The following is a 27,473-nucleotide window of genomic DNA, read 5'->3' as shown; positions in this document are numbered from 1 at the left end:
ACGACACCTTTTACACAGTCGCATTTTACAGCAGTTTTACAACAGTCGCGCTTTCAGCAGTTTTACGACAGTCGCGCTTTACGGCAATTTTACGACAGTCGCGCTTTACGGCACCTTTTACTTGGAACAACACTGTCAAAAATGCCCTCACAGAATACCTCCTGTATTCCCAGAGGTAAAACTAAATGTCTGGTCTGGGAGATTGTAAGGATTGGGAGTTTTGTTTTCTTGATCTGATAAATAATCAGAACACTTCAAATCATGGGCAACTGCTTCATTCCAGCAAGTTTTAACCCCGCCCCTAAAATTCAAGGTCTACATTCAAGACACACTCCAAGCAATGTACACTGAAGGTTAAGAATTTATCTAGCACTTTTGAATATAGTGTTTAATGCACTGAATTAAAAATTCAAATCATACTAGGTTCCAGGCTGGGGCTCACAAACATGTTGTGATCACCAAGTACCAAACATCATTAAAACCTGCCAGGAGCACACTGAAGATCAGGAGAACCCAGACAATGTGAGAGACAAGAACACACTGCAGAGCCCAGCTGGCACAACCTGCATTTCAGGATCTGAGTCCTAACATGCAACAAGGTTTCCAGTGTGTGCCATTCCACAGTCAGTTCCTGACTTGTCCCACAGTACCTGGACTATCCATCGTCTGCAGTCCCAGAGAAATGGGATTTAAACTGATACTTATTTAAACTTTACTCCATTTAAGCCAAATACTCTGTAAAATTTCTGAAAAATTAACCACTTGCATGTAAAAACTACACAAATCTTCATTCTGTAACTGACAACACAAATAATGTTTCATTTGCACTCTAAAAATTACATTTCTGTACAGTAAAGCACAACTTAAACCCTTCTCAGGTGTTCAAGTCCTACCCAAGGAAGGAGAATGAAAGTTATTATAATCTGGCTAAAGCCGTGGAGATTTATGGAGATACCTTAAATAGAGCTGTAACAATTTGACACCTTAAATAGAGCTGTAACAATTTGACAAAGGAGAGCACATCCAAATTTTGAGCCATGCAGAAGGGAGTTCCCAGAGGTGCTGCTTGAGGTGTCTGCACATGGAATGACTGGACACCCCTCATGGCAGATTTTGTATTACTGAACTTCTTGTACAAAAGCTGATTTCAAATAAAACATTTAATGAAAAACAATGGTTCATTTAAACAGCTGAACTTGTTTTGAGGGTTTTTTGGGGGGGTTGGGTATCTTTGTTTTTACATCTAGTGTACCGTTCAAATTCTTTTTAATCAGCTTACATGGCATCTCCAAAGGTACAAATAGAAAATGCATCTTTATAAATAGAAAACAAGGGGATTTTTTCAGCTTTTATTATAAATTGACATGACATACAAAGTTTACTGAACAGAAGTAATTTCATTACTATTTTTGGGAGGATCACCAACTTTTTGTGCAAACAATGCTAGCCTTCTTTTAAGCATTAAGAGCATAACTGCTTAAGAAATGACATAAGCAATAATTCTAGAACTACATCTCCCCTAAAATAATCTATTTTTTTACATATGTGCACAGCTTTAGCAAATTAAAGCCAGAGAGAAATGCATGATGTACTATCCAGAGGCATAATTAGAGTTTGCTAAAACTCAAGAGAGCTGGCAATTCAAGGAGTTTGTAATGAAAAGCTGCAGTTTCCCTCTTTCCTATTTTGTACACAAAATCAGTGACTAAGAACTTAATACTGGATGACAAATCACATCCACACCATTAGTTAAATAGTCTCACAGTTAAACACATCTTAAGGACCATCAAAATCAGTATTTACATTTTATAAATTTCTGAAGACACCATTAGAAAGCTTATATACCCCTTCAACAAATAGGGAACTGCATTTCATGGTGATGGAATGAAATAAAAAACAAAAAAAACCTGTATTTACAGCAGCATTGTTCCTTTATAAATAAAGAATATGAAAAATGAAATATTTTAAGGATAATAAAAAATTGAGGTGATGTCACTCAACCACAGTGCTTGCTGGAATAAAACCCTTCGGTGCTGATACTGTACCAGTAGTGAAACCACTTTCCATTGGAAAAAATCTGTAAACGTATGCATAAAATGTGTTAACAGCAGTGCAAAACTGCTCAAATATAGTTTAGTCAGCATCTTAGTATCTGTATTGAATACAATACATCACAGAATACTTACATAAGAAGTGCAACACATTTTCTGGTCCAATTTTACAGTGCATTTTTCCCTCAAGAGTGGCATCTCGAAAGCCAAAGCTAAAGCCAGGGCCTGGCCTTGCAGTCTGTGCTGAGGCGAGAGCTTTGCTGGCGGGGCAGCGCCTGCAGACGGACACGAGGCTCCAGCCTTAGCATGGCACCCAGGGTGGGCGACCCCAGGCACAGGGGGCTGCACCCAAACCCTCTCTGTAGCTGTGTAGATGTGTAATAAAAATAGAAAGGAGCTAAATGTTCAAGTTTAAAATGGTACACTGGGCGATCAATACATCAGAATTATCCACGAAACCCAAACTGCTGGTTAAACCTCAAAAAGCCAAGGTGGTACTTCACTGTGTCTGGAACGTGAAAAGCCAAGATCTTTCCAAACAGGCACGAGACAAAGGAAGTGCTAAGTTTGCCAACTCTGCTAATTTTTAGTGTAAAAAAAATTGATTGGTATTTTATGATCAATTGATAAATGATTTCAAATACAAGGATCAAGGTTAAACTGCAAATAGTCAGACGTTATTTTCACAAAAAGCTAACTGGAGAATTTCTAAATAAGAAAAGCAGAAACTGTATCCCAATCCCCTTTCCCTAATGTTTCACAAATTCATGGTAGGAAAAACAGCCAGATACAGATGCAAAAACCTTAATATAAAAAACAGTTTTACATATACTTAAATTATGTAAATTCCATAAAGTTCTTAAGACACTAATTACTAAAATTACAAAAAGATTTTTATATTGCTCTTCATGCTCAAACTCTTAGAATATTGTCATTACATCACCAAAACCAATATACATGTAGTACTTGCATAAGTAACTGAATAAAAACCCTGTTTAAACAATATCCTTGTTGAAATCATTTATTTCCATCCAGCAGTGCCTGTTTGGAATCTCTGTATTTCTGTGTGTAATTCTTTATAGAGCTCATGCACCCTAGAATGTCACTTCAATGCTTGTCCGTTGAATGACAATTGACTTTTGACTTCAGAGCTTCTGCTTCTTGCTCTGTTTCGTGACACCTGAGATGCTTTCCACCTCTGAAATCCTCTCTCTCATGGTATTTTCACTGTATCCATTTGCTGTCCCACTTTGTTCCTCGGAAGATTCCTCGTCCGTCGGGGACGCCGATTCTCCTTTCTCCAACTTCTGCTGCATCTCTCGGAGCCTGGCCACAGCTTTGTCTATGGACATGATGCTGATGAGGTTAAAGTCATGCATGCTGACCAGGTGGAGCATAAAGTTTCGACACAAGTTCTTCTTAATGATTTTTTGTCCATAATTTTCAACAAATAGCATACAGGCATGATTCATTTGATTGTCAGCAATAAACCTGTCAAATAAGAAAGCCATCATTATGCAAGCAGAACGCTTTCAAACACAAAAAAGATACTCTATGATTTATCAATATAACTGCAGAGAGCAGCTATTACACAGTCCAATATTTTTTCTTTTCAAAGCCCAAATGCTATTAGGCACAACTTCTTCAAAAGCTTTAACTGTCAAAAGCTTATTACAAATTATCCTTTAATAACCCTTTCCTAAACAGCTGAGCCAACTGAATTTTAAGCATTTAGTGAATTACAATGCAAAATGATCAACCAAATCTATACTATAATTTATTTGTATCAAAACTAAGCACAGTAACATACCCGTGCTTCATAACATGAAGATTCCATAATTTCATCACTTCTTTCTCTCCTTCGTTCACATCAGAAAATTCTTCAATTTGCTGGAGATTGGGAGGAAGGATAGGAAAAGAAAAACACACCCATCAGAATTGTGTATCTGCTGCCAAGTAGTGAGAGCATACCCAAAATTCAACTTACACATAAAAATATATATAGAAAATTCAGCCTCTGCAGTCAAATAAGTTAGCAAAATGTCATGTGATGTAGAGACTTTTGATGATAAATAATATTCTTATTATATACAGCCCAAACTGTGTGCTCCTGATTCCAGCATCTCCTCTTTAAAGGAGAAAAGCAGCCACAAACAATGAAAACTTGTTCAAATACAAGGGGACCAAACTGAACGCATACTTGAAAAACCAAACTTTGATTCCAGGAATTTCCATCAACATTAGTTCAGCAAAATTTTCTGCTCCTAAAATGCAGGATTTTCACAACTGTTCCCTAAAACAACTTCAGATCATCTTTTCAAAACCCCAATCCGCTTAAAATAACTTTGCACAAAGGGAATACTTACAGTAATGGTTTTCTCCCTCAGCCATTCCGGGTCCTTCTCGTCCTCACTGTCCACCTCCATCTCCTGGGGGCGCAGGGGCAGGCAGGTGTCGCTGTGGAAGTAGAGGCGGTTGTGGCCGCTGCTGTACGTGCGCTGCTGCTCCACCTCGCCGTCCTCCGACTCCAGGAACTCCGACATGCTCGCTTTCGTGCGCTTGGGCCTGCAAGGGAGCTCACTGCTGTCACCAGCACATCACAGAGGCAAATACTGACAACTGGCACTCATTACCCAAGAGCTCCTCATCCAACCCTCCAATTTCACCTTTTGGGGAAGAAAAGTTTTAGGGTAAGGCAGTTAAAGAGAGCTACATTGTTATGAATGGATATCTCAATTGGAAAGATGTAGAAAAATCATGGGTGATGTTATCCTCCTTCAGTCACATTTTATTTAGTTGTGAGACAGAATATCCATCCTGAACTAGGTAAAGTGTCTAGGAGAGGTGAAGGGTCTGTGGAGCTAAAGCTGAAGGAGAGGCCGCGTTCCAGAGACAGCAAGGAGACAGAGAAAGAAAAACAGAAAAACCATGAGGTCAATCTGCCCCCGACTTAGGAATTCCTTCGATAAAGAAGAATTAGTGCTAAATGTCATGTGGAATGAATATGTATGAACTTAATTTGAAACTGTATGCATATGCATTTGGAAGGGGGGATAAAAAGGGGACTCGGAGTCTCCAGGGGCACGCATGCCCTTTTGGGGAGTCTTGCGTCCGGCGCGCGTCGTAATAAAGCATACCGGGCTTTACAACTTTTACAAGTTGTGAGGTTTCTTCTTTTCTCCGCAAAACAGTTGGAACAGTGCAATTTAGCACTGTGTATATGTACCTGCAGATTCACAAATCCCCAGGGATCACAAATCTGGTTTATAGGCCAAAAAAATTCTTTACAGAAGGGGTTGTTGGGCATTGGAATGGGCTGCCCAGGAAAGTGGTGGAGTCACCAGACCTGGAGGTGTTTAAAAAAGACTGGATGTGGCACTCAGTGCTGTGGATTAGTTGCTAAGGTGGTGTTAGGTTATAGGTTGGACTTGATCTCCAAAGTCTTTTCCAGCCTAGCTGATTCTGTGACCCACACAGAGCTGATTCTGTGACCCACACAGAGCTGATTCTGTGACCCACACAGAGCTGATTCTGTGACCCACACAGAGCTGATTCTGTGACCCACACGGAGCTGATTCTGTGACCCACACGGAGCTGATTCTGTGACCCACACAGAGCTGATTCTGTGACCCACACAGAGCTGATTCTGTGACCCACACAGAGCTGATTCTGTGACCCACACGGAGCTTGTTTGCCAGCTCCTACCTGCACACCAGGATGTGAGTGATGGGAGTCCTCTTGACGGGCCCGTTGCGGCTGAAGGCGAAGCCGGGCTGCCGATGGATGTCCTGCGGGTTCCCGGCGTAGGAGCCATCGTAGCACTCGTTGATGGACACGTCTATCCGAGCACCTTTTGGATGATACTGCAGCACAGATCAAATACTCAGCAGATAGTAATGACAATGCATCAAAAGGTTTAAACAAGTGACCTTCAAATTCTGAATACCTTAAATATCACTTCTCAATAACCTGATACGGCTGTAAGTTTCCTTTCACAACACCCAAATAATGTTTAACCTCCAAAAGCAAATTACACTAAAGCTTCCTTGCTCTGTACCATTTTACTGTTTTGTATAAAACCAGTAAAACTAATTATAAAATTAAGTAAAGTATCAGCAAAAGACTGCTAGTAAGAACATTTCTAGATTTCCTAGAGCTTCAAGAGACTTCCAACCAAATACAATTACATTGCTTTCCACATCAAAGAACACATTGATACAAAAACAGTAGCTACATTTAGAATTCAGCCTCCAGTGGTCAGCATTATTTAATATACATATATTGAAACAAAGACAGTATTTCCCCTCCACATAACACACAAACATTCACAGAAAGCAGCTTCTAACCTGTAGATACAGCCCTACAACTTCCTAAGCTGGAAACAGAATCCCTGCCTTTGTAGCATCTGTGAGAGACTGTACAGAGTTTTATAGTGCTGAACTACAAAATGATTACTTACAACATAATTAAAGATAAATCTGCTGTGGCAGAGTTTAAGATGTTTGAGTAAACTGTAGAGTTTCCGACAGTTCAGTGTGCACCAGGGGCAGTGCAAGTCATCGCGGGCCTCGGTCTGCTGCCTCGTGTTATTGTTGTAAAGGAACTGGTGCAAACAAAGAACAGGCAGAGCACAATTAGCACCAAATGGGTTTCATTCATTAACTTCCAACCCCCAAAACTAAGCTGGATGTCATTACAGGAGACCTCCACAGCAAGATTTTGGGAACACTATATGAGCTCAGTGTACTGAAACAATGGTATTTCAAGAATTTTGTTTCCCATTGGAGACCCACCTGTCCCCCTCAAGAAGTCTAACAAGGAATGTCCTTTGTCTTTCAGAACATCAGATGTGCCCCCAAGATATGTTTTCTAGAATACCTCCATAAAGAGGAGTCTGTGAGATGGCTTTCAGTCTGTGAATCTGAGACTTTTTGAGGCATCCATAAAAAGGGCAAATGGAAATTTCCACCCAGCTCCCAAGTAAACATTTTAATCCCACACAATATTTCGATTCTAGTTTTTCCCTTTAATGATTATTTCCAATACCTGGTAAAATATTCGCAACTTCTGTCGAGGTTCATTTAAAACATCTCTCTCTTTTCTTGTCTGAAGGTCTGTAGGCAAAGATTCTTTCACAGCTGAAAAAAACCACAAGTAGACACATGTTTCTTTGGTGCACAGGAAAAGACAAACATTGTTTCTTACCCAACTATGGAAGTCCTGAGAAGGGCACTGCTGCTGAAGGAAACAGGGTACTTGAATGTGCTTGGACATAAGTAGCTCCTACCAGCAACAAGGAAGTCTGGATGCTCAGTTTCCTTCACAAACCTACAGGCAAGCCCACTTCCAACACAAGATTATCCCAAGAGCTGAAGAATCATTCAGAGAACTTAAAAATGCTCAGGTAAAAAGCAACATTTTTCTTACTCCATTTCAGCAGAGAATTCTTTATGTATGGCTAAAAGCTGGGACATAAAAGCCATCCCTGCTTTCATATTGCTGCATTCAAACACATCACTTAAATTCAATTTCAGAAGTTCCACAAGTCTCTTAACAGGCAGCAGAAATATAAGTAAACACACAAAATATTTAACTGCAACTTTAACCCTTGAACACTGTTTGCATGTGTAATGGCACTGCTTGGTTGCTTCTGAGTCTCTTCCATCCACTTGAATCTATAACAGTAAGTGATTTCACACAGTTAATGACAAACCCCACAGAACTAAGCAGGTTTATAAATCTGCCCTCAAGAGAAACCAAGCAATGACCCTACTGCTTCTGAATGGTGATAAAGATGGGAAAACAAGGCTCAGCTCTACTGACCTAATTTTTAGAAGATGCACTTATTTTATATTTAGTATTTTGGAGAAGAAAGGAAATTTTATTTTCTGTCTGTATGAAAAAGAGAGGACGCCTGACACTTTAGCCTGTACCACATCAGAGAAATCCCAATTCCATGGCTCAGTTACTTTCAGAACTTTGTAATTACAGCAAAGTTTAAGCTGCCATATTTAGAAAGTCTTTGATGTCTTTATTTCACTGGTCTGCCTTGGGAAATATGCCAAAGTAAAATGACAACACCAAATTTATGTCCCATTGGGAAAGATGAACTGGATCTTGATCAGAATATCTGATAGAAGTTTTGTACATTTTTCACTCCCATGGTATTCAGACACTGCAAACAGCACAACCATAACAAATACCCTACAATGCTGCACATTACACTACAATACATTTGTGCATAAGAGTTGGCTGTACTATTTTGGAAGGTTGCTCTGGCTGTAACTTTATCAATTTACTGGAACATTTAGCTTTTCTGATGGAAGAAAAAAATGGGTTCCTGGTTACACTGGCAATGCAGTCTTGCCATGTTCCTGCTGCCTCTACATTTGTTACAGTAAACTCCCACACACCTTCTCCAGTTGGTCAACTCAACTCTCATTTCTTTTGCAAGTCTGAGCATAAAACCTGCCTAACAAATTACAATACAGGTCTCCAAGAAACTCTAAAATACAAGGAAGCCTAGTACAGGGAAGTAAAGATAAATCCACAGTCTGGGTGTATTCATAGGTGTTGAAACAACAGGTGCAACCTGTTGTTCTCTGTACAAGTTTTCCAGATGTCCTTGAGCTTCACTTGCCAACACAAGGTTCTAATACAAAGTCACAAACAACTGGGTGTGAGACAAAATAAAGATGGCATCTAAGCCAATTTTCCTTCTAGTTTCTATACTGAGCATGAAGCCATCCTTGGAATATCCCTCTGGCCAGTCTGTCCCAGCTGTGTCTCCTCTGGCCTCTTTCATAGTGGGGTGGTGTGAGAAGCTGCAAAGTCCTTGACTTAGTCTAAACACTGTTTAGCAACAACTAAAGCATCAGCGTTATCAACATTATTCTCATCCTAAATCCAAAACACAGCACTAAAGCAGCCACTGAGAAGAAAATTAACTCTATTCCACCTGAAAGTAGGGCACCTATAAACCCAGAAACTTACAGAACACTGATTGGAGTAGGGCAAACCAGACAATCTCAGAAATCCTAGTGATGGATTTTCCCCAATGTATTTCACAGCAGGCTTTATGAGCATTGTATACAATCACTTCAATATTGTCCTGATGTATAGCTTTTAACCTTAACAAAATGACAAAATATGGGATACAACAAAGCCCACTCAGTTTTGCTTTTTCCTGCTGAGAATAACCAGAAGCAGCTGCACCAGTGAGTCCTAAGCACACAAGGGTTGAGCAGATGATTATTCAGCAGCAAAACCAAAGTTTGCTTACCTATAGTCTGAGTAGGTTTAACAGAATTGGGCTTGTTTTCTTGAGGGAGGCTCTCAGAATTTCGTGTTGCAAGAGGCTTAGCTATAGGAGCTGTAGACTTATCATTTGTGTCTCCTGTCCAACGAAGAGTAAACTGAAGTGTAGGTCCCTGAGAAAATGTTTCAAATGGAGGCAACCTCTGCAGAATGGGGGAAGTAAAAAAACCAGCAGAATTGAGTGTCTTCATAAAAACAATCAGGAGAATACATTCACAGAACATAAACTATGTAATTTATGTAATTTATTTTAATGCAGGTAGAGGCTGATCAGGATAGTTGACCTTATAACTGTACTTTTACTATATAATTTGGATCATCTCTGCTTTTTTCATAATTATATGATCATGTTGAGACACAAATACTTTGCAACCATCTGGAATCTTCATGTTCTTCTCTGCAATCACTTACAACTCACACTCTCCCAGGCCATGTGAGCATGACTGTGTAAGTACACACAATCACTGCATCACTGAGTGTTGATTCACCTCAGTTAACAACTTCTCTCTGCTCAACCCTTCCTCCTACACTCATACACCCTCTTCTTTTCACCACTGCATTTTATCAGCTTTCTCTTATGTACATAACCTCACACCTGTCTGGGTTCCTCTTTCTTCCCATTAAATATTCTGCAGTTTGCTCCTTTTTGATATGTCTAACTGGTTAGAATAGCATTTAAACTGCCTGATTTTCTAGGTCAGGGATTCAGAAGTCTCAGCTGCCATACTTGCAGTAGTTGACAACTGCTTGTATTAATGATTCAGTGTAGCCAAAGCTTTCTAAATTGAGAGCTAAATTAAAATATTATGTCCATACATTCCCAAAGGAATTATTTCCTGGTTTCTTGGCCACTAAAACAATCCATACCTTCCCATCCAGAATCGTTTCCCATGTTGCTCTTTTCTTGCTAATGGGACACTCTTCCATTTCCTGCATGGCCACTTCATATTCCCCATCCAGAAGTTGCAAGCGTCTGTCAAGACAAAATATGGATTATGTGTAAAAAGACTCTTCTATTGTTTGTCTATTAAAATACACTATTTCACAGGAATTAAATTTCCATGAATCTAAAGACATATTTTCAGGCAAATTTATTTGACTAGGTCTAAATCTTAGGCAAACATCATCCATAACAAAGAAAAATGTTAAAGATAAAACCAAAAATATATACATTTTATGCATGACTTGGTTCTGCTGCAAATCAGACTCATTTATACAACAGCATGCCTGAGAATGTCCTTGCTTATCATCACTACAAACCATCTAATGGTTCCTATGTTGCTAAGCATATTGAAGTTATCCAGTGGAATTCAGGAATAGAAAAGAACAAAATACTGTCAAGACTTCTAAGATACAGATTAGAAAAGGACATTTCTTCAAAATTCTTCTCAAAATATACCTCTAAAACCCTAATTGGATAAACAACCATTTTGTCAGAATTAGTTGGAGTTTTTCTTCAAGCTCCACTTTTGTAAATACCTACCTCTGCCAGGGACCTGCACTTTCCATGGAAACAATTCTTATTTTCATGTACTGTATTTGGGCTGTTTGCACTATGATCTTTTGCAGCACAAACAACCAAAATGTCTACCCAGGAAATGGTCTGGTCCTTATCTTTTTAACTGGATCTAGAGTGCTCTAAGCTATTGACACGTGAGCTCACCACACTCCACCTTCCTTGAAATACATCAAGTATGATAATAAATAATTAAATTACATGACAGAGTAGGCCTGTTATAATTTTAACTACTTGTTTGATTGTCCTCTAGTAATGGGAACTGATGTCTTCTGTAGCTGTCAGCAGAATGAGGCCTGTGACTACACCAGCAACACTCTGGGCATGGCAAAAATTATGGCACTCAGAGTGTCAGCAGCAAGGGTATTTCAGAGATCTTTTCTTTGTTTAACTTTTTAATTATGCTGTCACTGATCTTGAACAGAGCCAGAGAATTTAGGTCAAAAACTGGCAAGGAACAGACAAACAGATGCAAATTGCCAGGACAATATTCAAGTTCACAGATGGGAATTATTTACAGTAGTCACTGAATAGGTCTCAGTATAAAATGTGTTATGAAACCTGTAGGGTTTTTTTTAAAAAAACATAAGTATAAGTTCTTATTGTAAATAACAACTAAAATGCAGCCAAAGACAATCTACACTGTAACAAAGAAGATACTAAGCTTATTATCAAATTTCTAATATTATGATGATTAAAAATGATTAATAGAATGATTAATAGAAGCTATATTTGTTTTTACAATATTACCTGTTTTTATCAAATACAGTCATTTGTGCTACAAATGTCTTTTCCCCATCCTCACGATTTGAAGAGTTTCTTTTTCTTCTAGCTGGAAGCTCCTCATTGACATCTGCACAGAAGAATTATGGTATTCAATCTTACATAAGCACAGACTCAGAAGATCCAACAGTCTCTATGCACTCACAAATATAACTGGCTATTGATTGTGCCATACAATAGAGAAGGACAATGCAATAAAAGACCACTTAGCTTAACAGTAATCATATTTTAGGTGTGTTCTCGTGTATTTATAATTTCATTGTATTACTCTGTCAGCATAAGAATTTGGGATTTGATCTTCCTCCTCTTGTGGCTATAAAATAGTGAGAAATAAAGTTTTTCATTCCACATGTACTCTCCAAGCTGCAACATTTGTGTCGTAACACTTCTCAACAAGATTAAGAAAACAACTTTTAAAAATTTATTACTGAGGTATTTTTCTATTGGCTTGTCATTTAGTTTTGCTGAGAAACACTGACAGCAGCCTCAGTGAGTCAGGAGTGACCAGTGCTGGTGGAGGAATGAGGACACTCAGTGACCACAGGGCCCTCCTGCACTGTTCAATTCCAGCAGTGCTGCCTCCCACCTTCAGCATCACGTCAGCAACAAGTGCTGTTAAATTTACACAAAGCCAGAAGCACAATCTCCAGGAGCAGCTGACTTTCAGCCCCATCTCAGAAGAGACTGCAAACAAATAAAAGCTCAATCACTCAGTTACTACTGGCCCATGTAAGTGTGACCCACACTGCTCACCCAGTCACCTCCACACGTGCCCACAAATAAACCCTCAGATTTAAAAAGGAGATTTCAAGGCTGAACTTACCAATGTTTTCATTGGTTTCGCCGTTGATCAGTCCATTAAATTCTCTCCTTCCTGGGCGAGTGACTCTGAATAACAATGAGTAAGACTTCACCATATGGCTGTTGCTTGGTTCAAACTCATTACTGGAAACTGCAAGTGATGGGAAGTTGCCTGGTTTTATTTGGCTGAGGTCTGGGTTTAAAGGCACCTGCTTTTTACCTGTAGGAACCTGTCTTATTGGACAACTGACATCCTGCAGCAAAACAAGAGAGATAAGGTTCAGGTTTTTAGATTTCAAAGTAAAGACATTAAGTATTTAAATTGATGCCATTTCTAAACTGCATTTGTTCTGCCAACTTTTGAAAATAAGCCTCATAATAAGTCTTGTAACAGATATAAATAAAAAAACCTGGAACAATCCCAGATTTTAAATGCAAACCCAGATATTTTTAAGTGCAAATAAAACTGGCATTCTATATCCCTTTCTGCCAGCAGACATCTTTCTCTATGTGAATAAAATAACATTAACATGAGGCACTTAAAAAGATTGTAGAACAGTCATTAATACTAATTTAATTCTGTTTACCTGAAGAAATTAAATGTTTTGGTTATATACATATTTTTTTCAAAGGCTTTCTATCTTCTCCTTGCAATATTTCAAAGTGCATTTTGTGCTATCTGTGAGATAAAGAACCACTTACCTAGGATTTATTATATTCAATTACCTCTCAAAGAGATCATTGAACATTGTGTAGAGTTGGGAAAACAAGCCAAGATGGCCTAAATATGAAATTTGCAGCAAAACATTTGGAATAACCATTAGCACCTCCTGATCTCACTACATTTATCCATACTACAAGAATTAACAAAATTGGATAGAAAGAGTATTAATTCTTAAAAACCTGTCAAATCAGCCTAGCATTAGGAAAGAACACAGAACACACAGCTCTGACTGCAAATCTTTCCCTTTCTAGTTAAAACCTAAAGCATTACTGAGCCTCCCATATTCTTGTAGCTGGGGAAATAATTTGCCAACTGATGTGAAATAAGTACAGCTAAAACTGCAAGCAAGTTCAAAGATGCTTTAAAAAGAAATATAAAATTGCTTATGATTCATGGCAGCTAAAATCTGCAATAATTGAAATCAAGTAAAAAACACAGGTACAGAAAAAGCAAGGGAAGAGAGGAGTTGGCAGATGACTGAGGAATTTGAAACAATTACAATTTGTTCCTTTTTACTCCTAAACTCTGAAAGGCACAGGCTACTTGATGGTTTTGTGATTGCCTGGTTTCCTGAAGCCTCTGGACATCACAAGAGAATGAAAACTTGAATGATGTGACACAAAAACTGAGGTAAAACCAGAAGTGGCTGAAATACACGAGTGGATGTGATGTACAGGCTGAATTCAATCAACAAAACTGAATTGTTTTTGAAACTCATTTCTCATAAAGCAGTGCAAAATCCTATAGAAAACAAGTTGAATACATTAGTTCTTAAATTTAAAGGCTAATTTCAACAGAAGCATCACTATAAGGCAGTGCTAGATATTCTAGAAGCAGCTAAACATTTTGCTTTAATGTTTATTAATTATATTAATAATTTGTCAGATCATTTTTACCTTTCGTTTCTTGTGGCAAACTTTCACCAGCAGTACTTCCAGAGTTACAGAATTTTGTTCATTCTCTGAGTTTTGTGATGGCTTATCTAAACAGAAAAGTATTTTAAGTTCTGAAAAAGTGAAGATCTATTCAATGATATAAATCCATCTGTAATTACATTTTAACCACAGGCACATCCCAGGTACAAAGACCTCTAACCACATGCTTAGTTTCAACTCTCCCCAAACTTACTACAAATTTCCACTTGAGAATATATCCTAATTATTCTCATATTGGCTGATTTAAAGGCATAGCTGATCTCTAAAATTTAAAACAGCAAGCTTGTTACCTTTTTATAACAGAGAAAAATGTTATGGGTAGATTTAGAGACAGTTAGAATATGCTAATAACAGATGAGTTGAATTATTTTTCCCAGTGTTTTTTCTTTACTTGCAAACCTAAAATTTGGGCTTAAGATCTAGAGGCTATCAGGTAGGAAAACAACAAAATTACACCACCCCCCCTTATATATTATGCAAGGCTAAATAAATGCACAATAACTGTTAAAGGACTCTCAAACTTGGAAAAAAGGTCTTAGAAAATAAGACTTTGTTTCAGAGACTGCACAAAAAATTTCCTAGAGCCTGGAATCTTCAAGGCAGCTGCTGCCAGTGGTGTGATCAGCAATGGCAACCAAAAATCTAGAAATTTCATTTTATTTTAATGGAAAAACAGTTTTTACTCTCAGAGCAACAGAACACGTCATTCTGGTCAAGGAAATCCAAAATTCTGATACTGAGAGGCAAATCCTTATGTGCTTGAAGGACACCGTGGAATGACCTCAAGTCACTAAAATATGATTTCCATAATCATTGGCATGGCATTCCTTCATTTCTAGACTCAACTTGACAATTTTTTTCTTACAATTCTACTTTAAAGTAGAAGCCACTGAATCTTCCAACTATTTGAGGGCCGTGGTGTTTTTTAAAGCTACTTCAAACACCAAAGACACACTCCCAGAAAAATCACATTCTTTGGGAAAGAATCACTTTCCTCAAGGTCTGTTTCTGTTTGAATGGGTGATGGCTTGAAGGATTTCTCAAAATCACTGTTTTGACTAAAAGCCTGAAGGCTTATCTTCTTAACATCACAATTACACCACGGCATTTCTAAAGCACTACTGAATTAGAACTAATGAGACAGGCTGAACAAGTCAATTAAAACCTGCATCCAAACAGCAGAGAGTAAAAACATTCAAATATTCCCCTCACAGATCTCCACTAATTTCAGAGGTGTTATACAAATTAACAGTGGAATGAATAATTGGCAAACATACCATTTTTATGGAAGAACCCAGTAAATGTAAGTTGCAAATGAGCAGACAAGCTAAACAGGAGGGGGAAAAAAAGGAAATGTTAGAACAAATAAATGTTTTCTTCTCACAGCAACCACTTCACTGATGCTCAGTACAGAACTCTGATGATTCAGTTCCATCCTCTTAACTTGGAAACTGCCTGGATACAGCAATTGCACTTGATGCAGAACTGAACACCACTTTTCTCTACACAGACTTATTCTGTGTACTCCATGACTTGATACATTAAAAAAAATTAAAATAAACACCACAGTAGGAGAACATTGCCTGAAGAGAGGAGATCCTGCCTTCACAGGCAGGCAAACACTTCTGTTGGAAAGTCATCAGCAACAGAGCTCAGTTTTGGTGGAGATTTTCTAGAATTTCACCCTGAACCACAGGCTTGGTGTAAATTAAAAGAAAACCAAACCAACAAGTATTTTAGGCATAGTAATGAGAATTTTGCAAGGGGGAACCTGCACCTTTAGAAATAAAGGCTATCAGTTTAATCAAGTCCAAATCACTCATAACATGTGCAATCAAAATAATAACTGCATCTGGTTTGTTCCACAGCCTAGACTATTCTGCTGACCATAGACACATCTTATTTCAAATTGTAAAATTCAGGGCATATTTCTGTTGAAATAGGTATTCATAAATCTAGATTAAAAACAGTCCCCAAACCACTCAGTATTTCTGAAGGACACATTGAAAAAAACATAATCTGTCCCACCAGACAAAACTTTGTGCACCTTCACTTCTCAGGCAGACACAATCTGACACTCCACACTTATTTTTAAACACAAACATTCCCAAGAGCTCTGAGATGACCAGCACAAGTGCCCAACAGCACAAGCATTCAAAGGACTCTATCAACACCAACTTACATCATTCACCCATGTGACTTTTCCACATTAAAAAACATTTTTTACAGTTTTGAAAGCACAAAAACCAACACACACAAATCGATACTCTTATGTTGTTTCAACAAAGCAACTAAACACAATATAGAGAGCAAAATACAATTAAGAAAAGTAATATATAGTAAATCCATAAAACCTCTTAGAACACAAAATTTGTAAGTTTGTTTCAGACTATATAGTGTGAAACACTGTATATAGCACAGCTGCCTCTGAAGTAGTCTAGTGATTAGAAAACACTGTGGGAAAAGAACAGGTTAAAAATAGCAACTATACAACAACATAAACTACAAGCAATAAAACTTTGTATTTTCCCAAATCCACCCCCTTTTAACTTTTAATTCCAACACACACAGATTACTTATTGACACAACTGACTCTCTTAAAAAAACAAAGTTAAGGCAAATACCTATTTGAGGTTTCTATACACATTTTAAGAGATGCCACAACAAATACTGAAAGTTTATCCCAGTACTGTTTTTCTCCAAGTTAAGTGACCAGCACACAGACACACATTTGAAGATTCTGCAAGCAACATTTCCAGCAGCAACTACCAGTAATGATTCTTTATCACTTGCACTTTATCAGTCTAAAGGATTTCTGATCCACAGCCCATGCATGAACTCATTTGTACCCACACACATAAATATACAGCAGGACAGTACCTGTGAGATTCTTGTTCTCCCTTCATTTTCTCTACTTTTGATAACATGTCATCTACTTTGAATGTTTTCCTGTGAGGGAAAAGCAAAAAGAATAGTTTTACACAGCCACTATACCCACAGCTTACAGCAAGAAAATGTATTCAGCCTGAGCTTTCACTTGATTTTCCATGTAATCTGTCTTTATAAACCATTTTAGCCTTCTCTTCAGAAAACACCCTTTAGACACATTTATACTTTTTTAGACCTAGTATCATGCCTGGGCTATAAGGGATACAACTGCTTCTCAAGCAGTATCAAAAATACAAGGAATTTTTTACAGTTTTGAAAGCACAAAAACCAACACACACAAATCGATACTCTTATGTTGTTTCAACAAAGCAACTAAACACAATATAGAGAGCAAAATACAATTAAGAAAAGTAATATATAGTAAATCCATAAAAATAGTTACTACTCTTTAAGTAAGGTCTATTAAATTCAGAGATTAGTTCTTTATAGTTTACTTATGATACTGTTTACTGAAATGGCAATCAAAATTATGAGGAATTGAACAATGGCAATCTTTAGGAGTTCTAGGGGAATAAATTAATATACATGGATAATTCACATAATATACATGGATAATATACATGGATAATTAGCAGGCTAACGGTGATGTAGTTTCAGAAAAGACTTCTTTGCAAAGAGAACTCTACTAACACTTCCACTGTTCTGAAACCAAATTTGGATCTAGATGCCCACAAAATTGCACTTGACTACAGTGACAACACAGGAGTGTGAGGGCACCTTTCCTGTACATTTATACCTTAGAAAAATGGAGTAAGAAGAACATAAACCCAGAGCTTGCAACAGTAATCCTACTGCTCTCAGAAGTTTCATTTAACAGCAACATATTGAAACCCTTACAAAGAACATGTTTAACCACATTTCAGCTCTGTCAAAGACAATCTTCCTGTTTTACTGACACTTACACGTACCAGGAATTGACATGTCAGCCCCTCAGTCATTACTATTTCAATCTTGAGCATAATTAATGAAAATCACTCAAAACCTTACAGGACAAAAGAGTTAAAAGCCTAATTAAAACCCCAAACCCTTATTTCTCCATACATTTCTATTAAATGGACACAATGCAAAGAGCAATGAATTTGGAAGCAACCTTTGGAACCCACTGACAGGAAACAGAGCACAATGACAACAATGTCATAGAGAATAATCACTGCAAATCTTTCCTCTCTGTAATTCTGACATCAGTCTGCTCCTGCTCATATGTTCAGCCTGTTCTACCATACATACAATTTCATGTTCATTGCTAAATAAAGCTCACTGATGAGCAGAAGTTATTCAGCATGTTACAGAACAGTCTCTCCATTTTTCATTAAAGGCAAGTTAACATTTGGATCTAGATGCCCACAAAATTGCACTTGACTACAGTGACAACACAGGAGTGTGAGGGCACCTTTCCTGTACATTTATACCTTAGAAAAATGGAGTATAAGAACAACATAAACCATTGCCAAACACTGCATTTCTTGCACAGGGAACAACACCATGCTCTGGGGAAGTGGGAAGCATTTGTCTACAGAAATACCCTGACTGAAGAAACACTGATGTCACTCTGTCTGCAGTCAGCACGTCATGCTCGAGAATGATTGAGTTACACATCACATGGGCACCAAACAGCAACACTGGGCAACAAAAACTACAGGGCTGCACTCATAACAAGGAGAAAAACAATTATGATTTGTGTAGTAAACAATCACTGATTCAAAGCTCTGCTCAGCCCAAGAGTCATCACATAAGAACTGACTCACCTACACTAAAACGTGGGACTGTTAAAATGAACACTGCAGTGCTCAACTTTAAAGCAAGAGATTTTAAGAACAGAGCAATTTATTAAAAGTTTCAGATTCTAAGGTAAAAATGTCTCTGGGTGCACTTTGCTCATCAAAATCAGCCACTGTTCTGCAGAACAGCAAGTTGAGAGGGCTTTTTCCAGCCTGAGGAATTGCTTAAAACAGATTTAGACCAAAGGTATGTCATGAGCAGAATAGGAGCCAAAAACCAGCGAAGAGACAAACATGATCCCAGAATGGGGGAAAGTTAACAATCTTCCATAAAATACACTAACATCTGACCCAACTTGTATTTAGTATGTGACCATTATTGATCCAAAAAGAACAGTGGCACAGCCTCTGCTAAATCCAGACTCAGGTTAGTCAAAACAAGAGAGCCTTCCTAAAAAAAAAGAAATCTTTCCAAGAAACTAAAAATAGCAACTAGTAAAAAATGTTTGCCTTTGAAGTTAACTTGTAAGAGCAGAAATTCCTTTAAAATAAATTACTATTTATGTTCCCATGCTCCCATGCAAAACAGACAAAATCAAGTTTTTATAATAACCATCCCTCACACTCAGGATTTTCAGGACAGCATTCACTTGTGTAACAAGTATGTGCATCTTGTGCATTCCTTTCTCCACCCACTCTTATTCCAGACAAGAAAAGTAATAATTAGCAAAGTATTAGAAGTCACATCATAGCATGCCATTATTTTGCCAATAAATAATATAATCATTCCTTTATCCAAATACTGTATGTGAAGCAATTTTATTACCAGTTACTACCTTCTTTCCAACACCATGATTTGGCCTAATAATACACTACCACCTGAAGACAGACCCAAAGTCTATTAGCTGACCAAAGCCCATCACCTCTCCCAGCAGCAGCTTCAATACCTTTTCAGCCCAGGTTGACACATGCCCATTAACAAATCCCTCTGACCATTTTCCTATGCTCTAAGCATCCTAGGTTTTCTAAACACTTCCTCAGTATTAAACATGTGGAGCAATATCAATAGATCATTTCCTGGTAAAACTGCAGTTTTAGTTCCCTACCTCCAAGTGATAAATTTGTCTGGCATTTTTCTCAGACTATCATAGAGCTGGAGGTAAAAGATGTGGAGTCATAGTTACTACTCTTTAAGTAAGGTCTATTAAATTCAGAGATTAGTTCTTTATAGTTTACTTATGATACTGTTTACTGAAATGGCAATCAAGATTATGAGGAATTGAACAATGGCAACCTTGAGGAGTTCTAGGGGAATAAATTAATATACATGGATAATTCACATAATATACATGGATAATATACATGGATAATTAGCAGGCTAACGGGGATGTAGTTCCAGAAAAGACTTCTTTGCAAAGAGAACTCTACTAACACTTCCACTGCACTGAAACCAAAACACAGATTTTTCTTAATATAAACCTCAGGATGATCTTCTCCAGTTCAGATATTTTCTCTCTTTAAAGTCCCCTTTTCACCAAAACAACGAGATCATAGACCTTAACTACTTGTGTTGAATGAAGAACAGTGACTGAGGCCCTGAGCATATCTGTATTTGCCAGCACAGATCAGCAAACAAGGATCCTGCTAATCCCCTCAGGAAGCCCAGCTAAGACTCTTTCACCATTATCTAAGTCAAAACTACCTTTAAATTACAACTTCTGTGGTTTTAAGTGGGCTGAAAGAGAAGGGCCACAGCAGTGAGGGAGCATGGAAAGGGCAGAGGGAACCCAGGGGGAACAAACCTCACAATTACTTTCTGTCTTTTTCACTTTCAACTATGCTCACTCACTCCTGTTGCATTATTGTGTTTTTATAAAGAAAACATACTCACACTTTTTATTTAATCTTAAAATTAATTACAAGCATGATTTCAATCAGTCAGCATTGACAGAACTATTGAAAGAAACAGCTATAATCTGTTATTAGAACACCTCCCAACAAAACTCACAGTTCTAAGACAAAGTGTTGAGGGAACTGATACAAATGAGTCTGTTTCAAACAGAAATCAAGAATTACCTGTGCAGCTGAAGCAACTGGAATTTGGAACAGTGGATAACAGTGCACAGGCAAAGAATTGTCTCTTGCTTCTCAGCAAGTATAGCAGATATCCAACAGAACATTTTCAGCTAACATACAAATTCCATCAATAATTAATTAAGTTATAAGCAAGAACTTTCTGTAGTACAATTCTAGTTAGAAAAACCAAACAAAACTAAACCACAAAAAACAAAACAGCCTGTAAATAATTTCTTAGCATTTTGCTCTGACTCACTTTAAAATAAGCAAAAAATTTGTTTTGATAACTTTTTAAAGAAAAAGCAAGCTGCAACTTTAAGTTTAAAAAAATCAGTAAATATGATCATTACCTCTCCTAAGTTGTGTGTCATGGATTCAGTTTTAAGAAAAAGTTGTATTGTGGCATTAACTGTGGCATTAAAACTCATAGCAGGAACATTAAACAATATCCAAGAGATCCAATACTGCCATAAACAGTTCCTTTAATTAAAAATATGCTAATTCCATTGATCAATAGATCATGAAAATATTACCTCCCTTAGATATAAATATGAAGTATAAATTAGAGTTGCCTGCATAATCACAATTTGTTGCACATTTGTTGTACTTAAGTCCCACAGCAACTGTTTCTAAGCGATAAGAACTTTGGTGCTAAAATATTTTAGACTAAATGTTCAGGTTACAAAAGAATTCTAAACTCCAACAAAGGATTTTCAGTGGAGGGGAAGTAACTGGAAGGGCCTTGTGATTCTGCTAATAAATAATGTCCCTGTGCAGTGTTTCTGTGTTTTCAGCCCCCCTGACAGGCAGCTGCAGCACCTCACACGACAGGAATGATTATTTTGCAATATCAGAACTGAACCTCATCTCTCAGGTGCATCCAGCTCAAAGCAACCTCTTCAAAGTATTTGCTGGAGTTCTTCTAAAACACTATAAACAGACCTGCTTTATTTTCCAGCTTTTAAAATAACTACAGAAATAATTACTGAATTCTTTCAAAATTAATTAACAAAGCCAATAGTTTTGTATTTGGGTTTTGATTTTTTCAAATGCAACTGGTTAGGTTACACTTTAAAATACAATGTTTCATGTGATTGTGATTAAGCACCATTGATTACACGAGCTGGGATGTAACACAGTTTTGTTTGGGTTTTTTTTAATAAGCTCTCCTCCAAAATAGAAAACAAACACGGGAGAATGAGTTAAGATTCTGCAGATAGCTCTCCACATTTGAATACTCCCAGGATCCACAGAAGTCACATGGATAAAGCTACACATACACTTAACATTGCAAAAAACCTCTTAGGTCTCAGAAATCAACTGTACATTGAAAGTATGCATTGTGAAGTTCTTCAAAAAGAAAACAGGATGTTACCCTCCACTGCTTTTTGGACTTCTGCTACTTGGTGAACATTTTAGGATTACTTTACAAAAACAATTTTACCTTTTGATATTTGTTCGGGAGTTTCTGTGGGACATGTAAGTGAGAGTTCTGTGCAAAAATATTGGCTGCAGGGGGGAAAAAATAGAAAATGGTTATGCTTTAATTAAAATTTTCTACAAATGCAAAGTAAAGGAGTGATAAAACCAATTACTCACTGCTATTAGATTCCGGGTACGTAGAAATCTGTATATCTGGGTTGGTTCTAAGAAAAAGGAACACAGGTTACCCAATGCAACTTACACCTCCAGAAAGAGTCTTAGAATGACAAAAAGTATCTTAGTGTGGCAATTACTTTGAAACAATTATCACAAAAGCCATTAAGTGAAGCATCACAATGTCCAAATAACTCCAGGTTATCACATTCAAGGTTACTTCACCAACCCTACAGCACAAAGCAACTTCTTGTTTAAGGTGCCACAAATCAGGGGTCACAACTCAACTCTGCTCTGCTTTCCACAAAATGGGCTTCTTACAGACTTTTTATCACCAGTGGGCAGAAAAACACCTCAATGTATCACAACCTATGGTCATATGGGTAAGTTTTCCTCATGAAGTCAATGAACACATCTGCTGTGATACCAAAAGAGCACAATAAATTTACACAGCCAGATAATTTGGATTCTGATTGCTTTAAACTTCTGGCAAGTACCAAGGTCACTTGCAGCACGTACTGAAACAAGAACAGGGACTGGCATTGACTGTGATCCATTGTGGATCATTCTAAGGTGGGAAATGAATGCTGGTTTTAGCAGAGAACATCATTCAGCTGTTCACAAAATGGACACTAAAGCACAGCATCATCTCAAACAGGTCTGAGAGCCAACGTCCAAAGGATCAACACTTGCCTACAGCCAAGAGAAGGACCTTCAGTTTAGTTTTAACCAATTAAATCAGAACAAGAAGGGTTTTGTCTGCATCAGGTTATTTCTAACAAGAATTCCAAACTAAACTGAAATACTCCCTATCTGAACTGAAATAAAAGCCAACGTCACAAAGTAACATCAGCAAAAAGCTTATAAATTACTTAATACACATCAAGTGGAGAGAAAAAAGAGAACAGACAATGTACTAATGGCCATGCTAAGGCTGGTAACTCTGCCTCCATGTCCCACATAAAGCAAACAAAGCTTGTTTCTAAAGAAATATAGAATTTTCTTTCCATACAACTGCAAAACATTTATTTCAAATAGCTGGAAACCTTATTGTGTGGAATTCTGTAATTAGAAGTAGAAAAGGACAGCTTTTAATATCCTTTAGCCCTTTTAAAGATATGATTCAGCCTTATTTCTACAGTTATGAATGTAAGACCCCATAGAACACATAATTAAAGAGATGTTATTACTGTTAGAGAAGGAACTCTTAAAATGATCACAGTATTTCCTTTTAGAAGCCTGAAGAAAGCCATTGAAAATCTGCTTAATGCAAATTATCACAACAAAATCCGTATTTTTCATATCAAGATAAAAGAAAGTAATTAAGATATGTGCACTTTGCCACAAAGTGAATATACAGAGTATTCACAACTTTGAAAAGACATCCCATGTTTTTCAGTCCCAAAAAGCCCATGACATAATTATATTTTCTTAATGTATGAAAACATTAAGTCACATTCACAAGGGTGGAATTTAATTTAAAGGCAACACATTGCTGCTTCAACATTAATTTTCCCAAGTGGAAAAATTCTGAAACACTCTCTTCAACCTGCAGAGAGACATATGTCTCACAAGTCTGTATTACTCAGCAAAAGCTTAAAATAAATCTTTTATCTTTTCCTAGCACATGACCTTGAAAAGGGACAAAAACAGTCAGGAAGAATGCAATTCAGTACTACACGTGTCAGGATTTCTTTGATCCGGTGTTTACTTGCTGCAGTTTTCCCATGATATTTGCACACGGGGTTAACATATTATGTATATCTGTATGTACAGCTACACTGTAGCTTCCTCCTGATCCCCACCTGCTCGGCTCTGTGCTTCCCTTGTCTGACACACTCAGGCACAACCAGAAGAATTTTTTCCATCTCGGGCACTGAGAAAAAGCTCTTACAACTCAAGTCTGTGACTTGACCCATTTGCAGCACAGTATTTACTGAATACAGAGCGTCCTTACAAGGACTGGGCCATGCTTTATTCCACACTACACCAAAAACTCCAACACTGTCACCGCCTACAGCAAGTGTGAGCATTGACAGCACCAATCCCAAAACAGGATCGTGTCTTCAAGTAGGGCCTTAAAAATTCCCTTCAAATCCTGGCAGCTGCACAGAAATCTTTTAGTGCAATTTAAGTTTACTGGTCCACTGTGCTTTTAAACCAGATTTCCACAAACAACTTTCTAGCGAATTCAGGGGGACTCTCCACCCATGCGGTGCTCCCACAAGGGGAATGCCTGGGTCGCAAAGGTCGATTTCCAACGCGAAACCTCGACTAAGTGAAAATTATTGCCAAACAAAGAAAAACCAAGTACAGTGAACTCTTAATCGCGTCCTGCCCCTGAAAGGGGCTCGAACGGCGCAGGCCAGAGAGGAAAGGGCCCCCTCGCCCCTCAGTGCCCAGAGCCTCCAGGGGCTGCGGGAGGAGGGAAGGGAGCCAGCCGCCCCGAAAGCCTGATGGGAAGCGCTGTGAGAACCAAGTTCATCGCTGGGCGCGGGCACACACACACACAGACACACACACACACCCTCGCCCTCCGCCGCGGGCCCCGGGCGCCTCTCGCCGCCCTCCCGCACACCGGCCCCGCTCCCCGCGCTTCCGCCCGGGACCCGCCGGCCCCCGCCTCCCCCGGCCCCGCTCCCTCCCTCCATCCCCCGGCCGTGTTTACCCCCGGAAGCCCCTGCTCCCCACAGCCCTCCCCTCCTCCTCCCGCCCTTTCCGCGGCGGCTCGGGCCGGTCCCGCCGGCTCGGCCCCCACTTCCTCCGGCGACCCGGTGCTCACTCTCAAAGGCCTGAAGAAAGAGGTCGTGGTCGGCCTGGATCTGCTCCATCTTCGGCTTCTTCACGGGGGGCAGCGCCGCTGCCGCCGCCGCCGCTGCCGAGGAGGCCGAGGAGCCGCCCGAGTACCCGCTGCCTCCTCCGCCGCCGCCGCCGCCCGCGGCACCGCCGGATTTGCCACCGGGAGCCGCCGCCGCGGCGGAGCCCCCGAACCCGCCGCCTCCTCCGCCGCCACCTCCTCCTCCGGCGGCGCCGCCAGCGGAGCCCGAGCTGGGCCCCGCTCCTCCACCGTGCTTCTGAGGAGCCATAGGGGTGGCCCCGGGAGGGCCCCGGCGGGACGGAGAGCGAGCGGGGCGGGCAGGGCCGGCCGGGGCGGGTGCGTGAGGCGGGGGGGGGACGCGCCGCGCTCCAACTCCGCCAAGTCTCCTCCGCCCCGCTCCCCTCAGCGCCGCGGCCGCCGAGCCCGACCGCCGCCGCGCGCCCGCCCCCCGCGCGCGCCCATTGGCTGCGGGGATGGCGCCGCGCCGTCCCATTGGTCGGCGCCGGCCCCGCCCCCGCGTGACGCGCGGATGGTTCTGGAAGCGTTTGGTTGGTCCGCGCGCTCGGCGCGCGCCCCCCCCCCCCCCCGCCTTTGAACTGAATTCGCGGGAAAGCGGCGCTCGCGCTCCGGCGCGGGGCATGATGGGTACGGGGGGGCCCTGCCGGCCTGAGGGGCCGCTCGCCGGACCCCGCCCTCGCACCGCGCCGGCGGCGCTGCCCGGGCTGCTCCGAACCCCGGGGCTGCCCCGAGCCTCAGAGCTGCCCCGGCTACCCCGGCCCCCGCCTCTCCGTACCGCCCCCCCGGCTCTGCGTGTACCCCCGGCCTCTCCATGCCACCTCCCGCTGCCCCCGCGGCCGCACAGGTGGCTGATGCCCCTCTTGCCTGAGGGACCGTTCCGCTGTCCGCAGAGCTCAGAAGCTAAATTTGTCCAAATAGAAGCTCAGGTATAAATAGGTGTCGGTTTAGTGGTGGAAGTGGCCATACTGTGTCGGCCATGAGCTCCTGCTGCTATCTCTTTATTTAGCTTTAACCTTAGCTAACCGTGAGGGTCCCTCGGAGGAAGGCACAAGAAGTTGCCCATGGGCGCAGGGAAACTTGAATTCTGAGGTGAAATGTGTCCGGGATCATCGGACCGTCCTCCATCCCCGGCCCCGCCGCTGCGGCCGGAGCGCCGAGAGCCGCGGCGGGCCCGGGGCCGCTGTCGGGGCAGCGGCTCCGTGAGAAACGCTGGGGCAGCTCCGGCCGTGGGGAAATTCAGCAGCCGCTCCATTTAATCACCTCCTTATCAGCACTGGCAGCTCATACACAAAAGGCTTCGGCAGCCGTTCCGTTCTGTTTGCTTTCCTCTGCAAAACTTCTCCGGGGTAATTGTATAGAGTAGGGTAAGAATGGTCTATGTGTGAAATACAGCCTTGAATTCTGATACCAGATACAACTGCTGGCACCCCATAATTTCAGTTTATCTTCTAATTTCTAGCATTTAGAAAAATGAAATCAGTAATAGATATTAGGAGGAAAACCATGTATCAAAGACAGTAATTCTGTAAATGTGCCCTACATTATCAATAAAGGGAGATTCTAAAGTGATGTCTCATCTGTCCCTTATTAACCTGATCATGTTTAAAGAAAATATATATATATACACCCAGAACATTCAAATAAACAAGTCTTTGTTGATTACTATTTCCCTCTTTTTGCTTTTTCTGCTGTACCATTTATCTTTCATGTTTGCTCTGGAAAGATCTTCCCATATCTTTTTTCCCTTCTCCTTTCATCATTAGGCATTGATGTTTTACTTGCAAGCTTTTCAGTATTTTGATTCAGCCTTAATTTTCTTACATTATTGCCTGATTTATTCAACTGCTTCCAAGCCTCTGTTGCTTCTGGTGGGTAATCCTTCTAAATTTCAGAAGGAGATAGAGGGTAACTTTCCAAGCAGGAGTAAGTGATAATTCAGCAATTAATCTCTGGCATTGAGTTGGATTTGCTTGTGAACAGAGGGACCAGGGCTGTGACTCCTGCCCTGAGTGAGACATCACAGGGCAGCACCACATCTGAGTCTGAGCCCTCTGGAAAGGTAGGACTGGCTGCCAACAGGAGCACTTTGGTAGCTTGAGCCTGTTTTCCTTAGTTGGAAAAGAGTCTCTTCCTTTTTAAACTTGTTTAGATTTCCTGCCATGGGCTGTTCA

At 40.1% G+C, this 27,473-nt stretch overlaps 1 protein-coding gene across 1 annotated transcript; it reads right to left on the bottom strand.

The window, feature by feature from the left end:
- Positions 1–1,334: 1,334 nt before the first annotated feature.
- On the bottom strand, positions 1,335–25,689 carry SUZ12 (SUZ12 polycomb repressive complex 2 subunit). The gene is made up of 16 exons (XM_064728639.1): positions 25,249–25,689; positions 22,470–22,516; positions 22,315–22,379; positions 17,008–17,076; positions 15,405–15,454; positions 14,089–14,174; positions 12,491–12,722; positions 11,635–11,737; positions 10,236–10,341; positions 9,334–9,511; positions 7,098–7,189; positions 6,511–6,654; positions 5,757–5,914; positions 4,418–4,616; positions 3,862–3,941; positions 1,335–3,542 (listed from the first exon to the last, which is right to left on the bottom strand). The coding sequence occupies exons 1-16, from the start codon at positions 25,550–25,552 to the stop codon at positions 3,197–3,199; spliced, it is 2,259 nt and encodes a 752-aa protein (XP_064584709.1). The 5' UTR covers positions 25,553–25,689; the 3' UTR covers positions 1,335–3,196.
- Positions 25,690–27,473: the final 1,784 nt, after the last annotated feature.

This window comes from Zonotrichia leucophrys, chromosome 18 (genome assembly GCF_028769735.1).
Source record: "Zonotrichia leucophrys gambelii isolate GWCS_2022_RI chromosome 18, RI_Zleu_2.0, whole genome shotgun sequence".
NCBI lineage: Eukaryota > Metazoa > Chordata > Aves > Passeriformes > Passerellidae > Zonotrichia > Zonotrichia leucophrys.
Note: the sequence above shows the minus strand (reverse complement) of the source record. Positions and strands in the feature narration are given on the sequence as shown.

Excerpts from the sequence above, each read along its gene's own strand:
- SUZ12 (XM_064728639.1), bottom strand. The coding sequence starts at position 25,552 with ATGGCTCCTCAGAAGCACGGTGGAGGAGCGGGGCCCAGCTCGGGCTCC. Across the intron at positions 15,455-17,007 it reads GGAGAACAAGAATCTCACAG|CTTGTCTGCTCATTTGCAAC; the intron begins GTACTGTCCTGC and ends CCTCCTGTTTAG. Across the intron at positions 11,738-12,490 it reads CGAAACCAATGAAAACATTG|ATGTCAATGAGGAGCTTCCA; the intron begins GTAAGTTCAGCC and ends TCTTCTGTGCAG.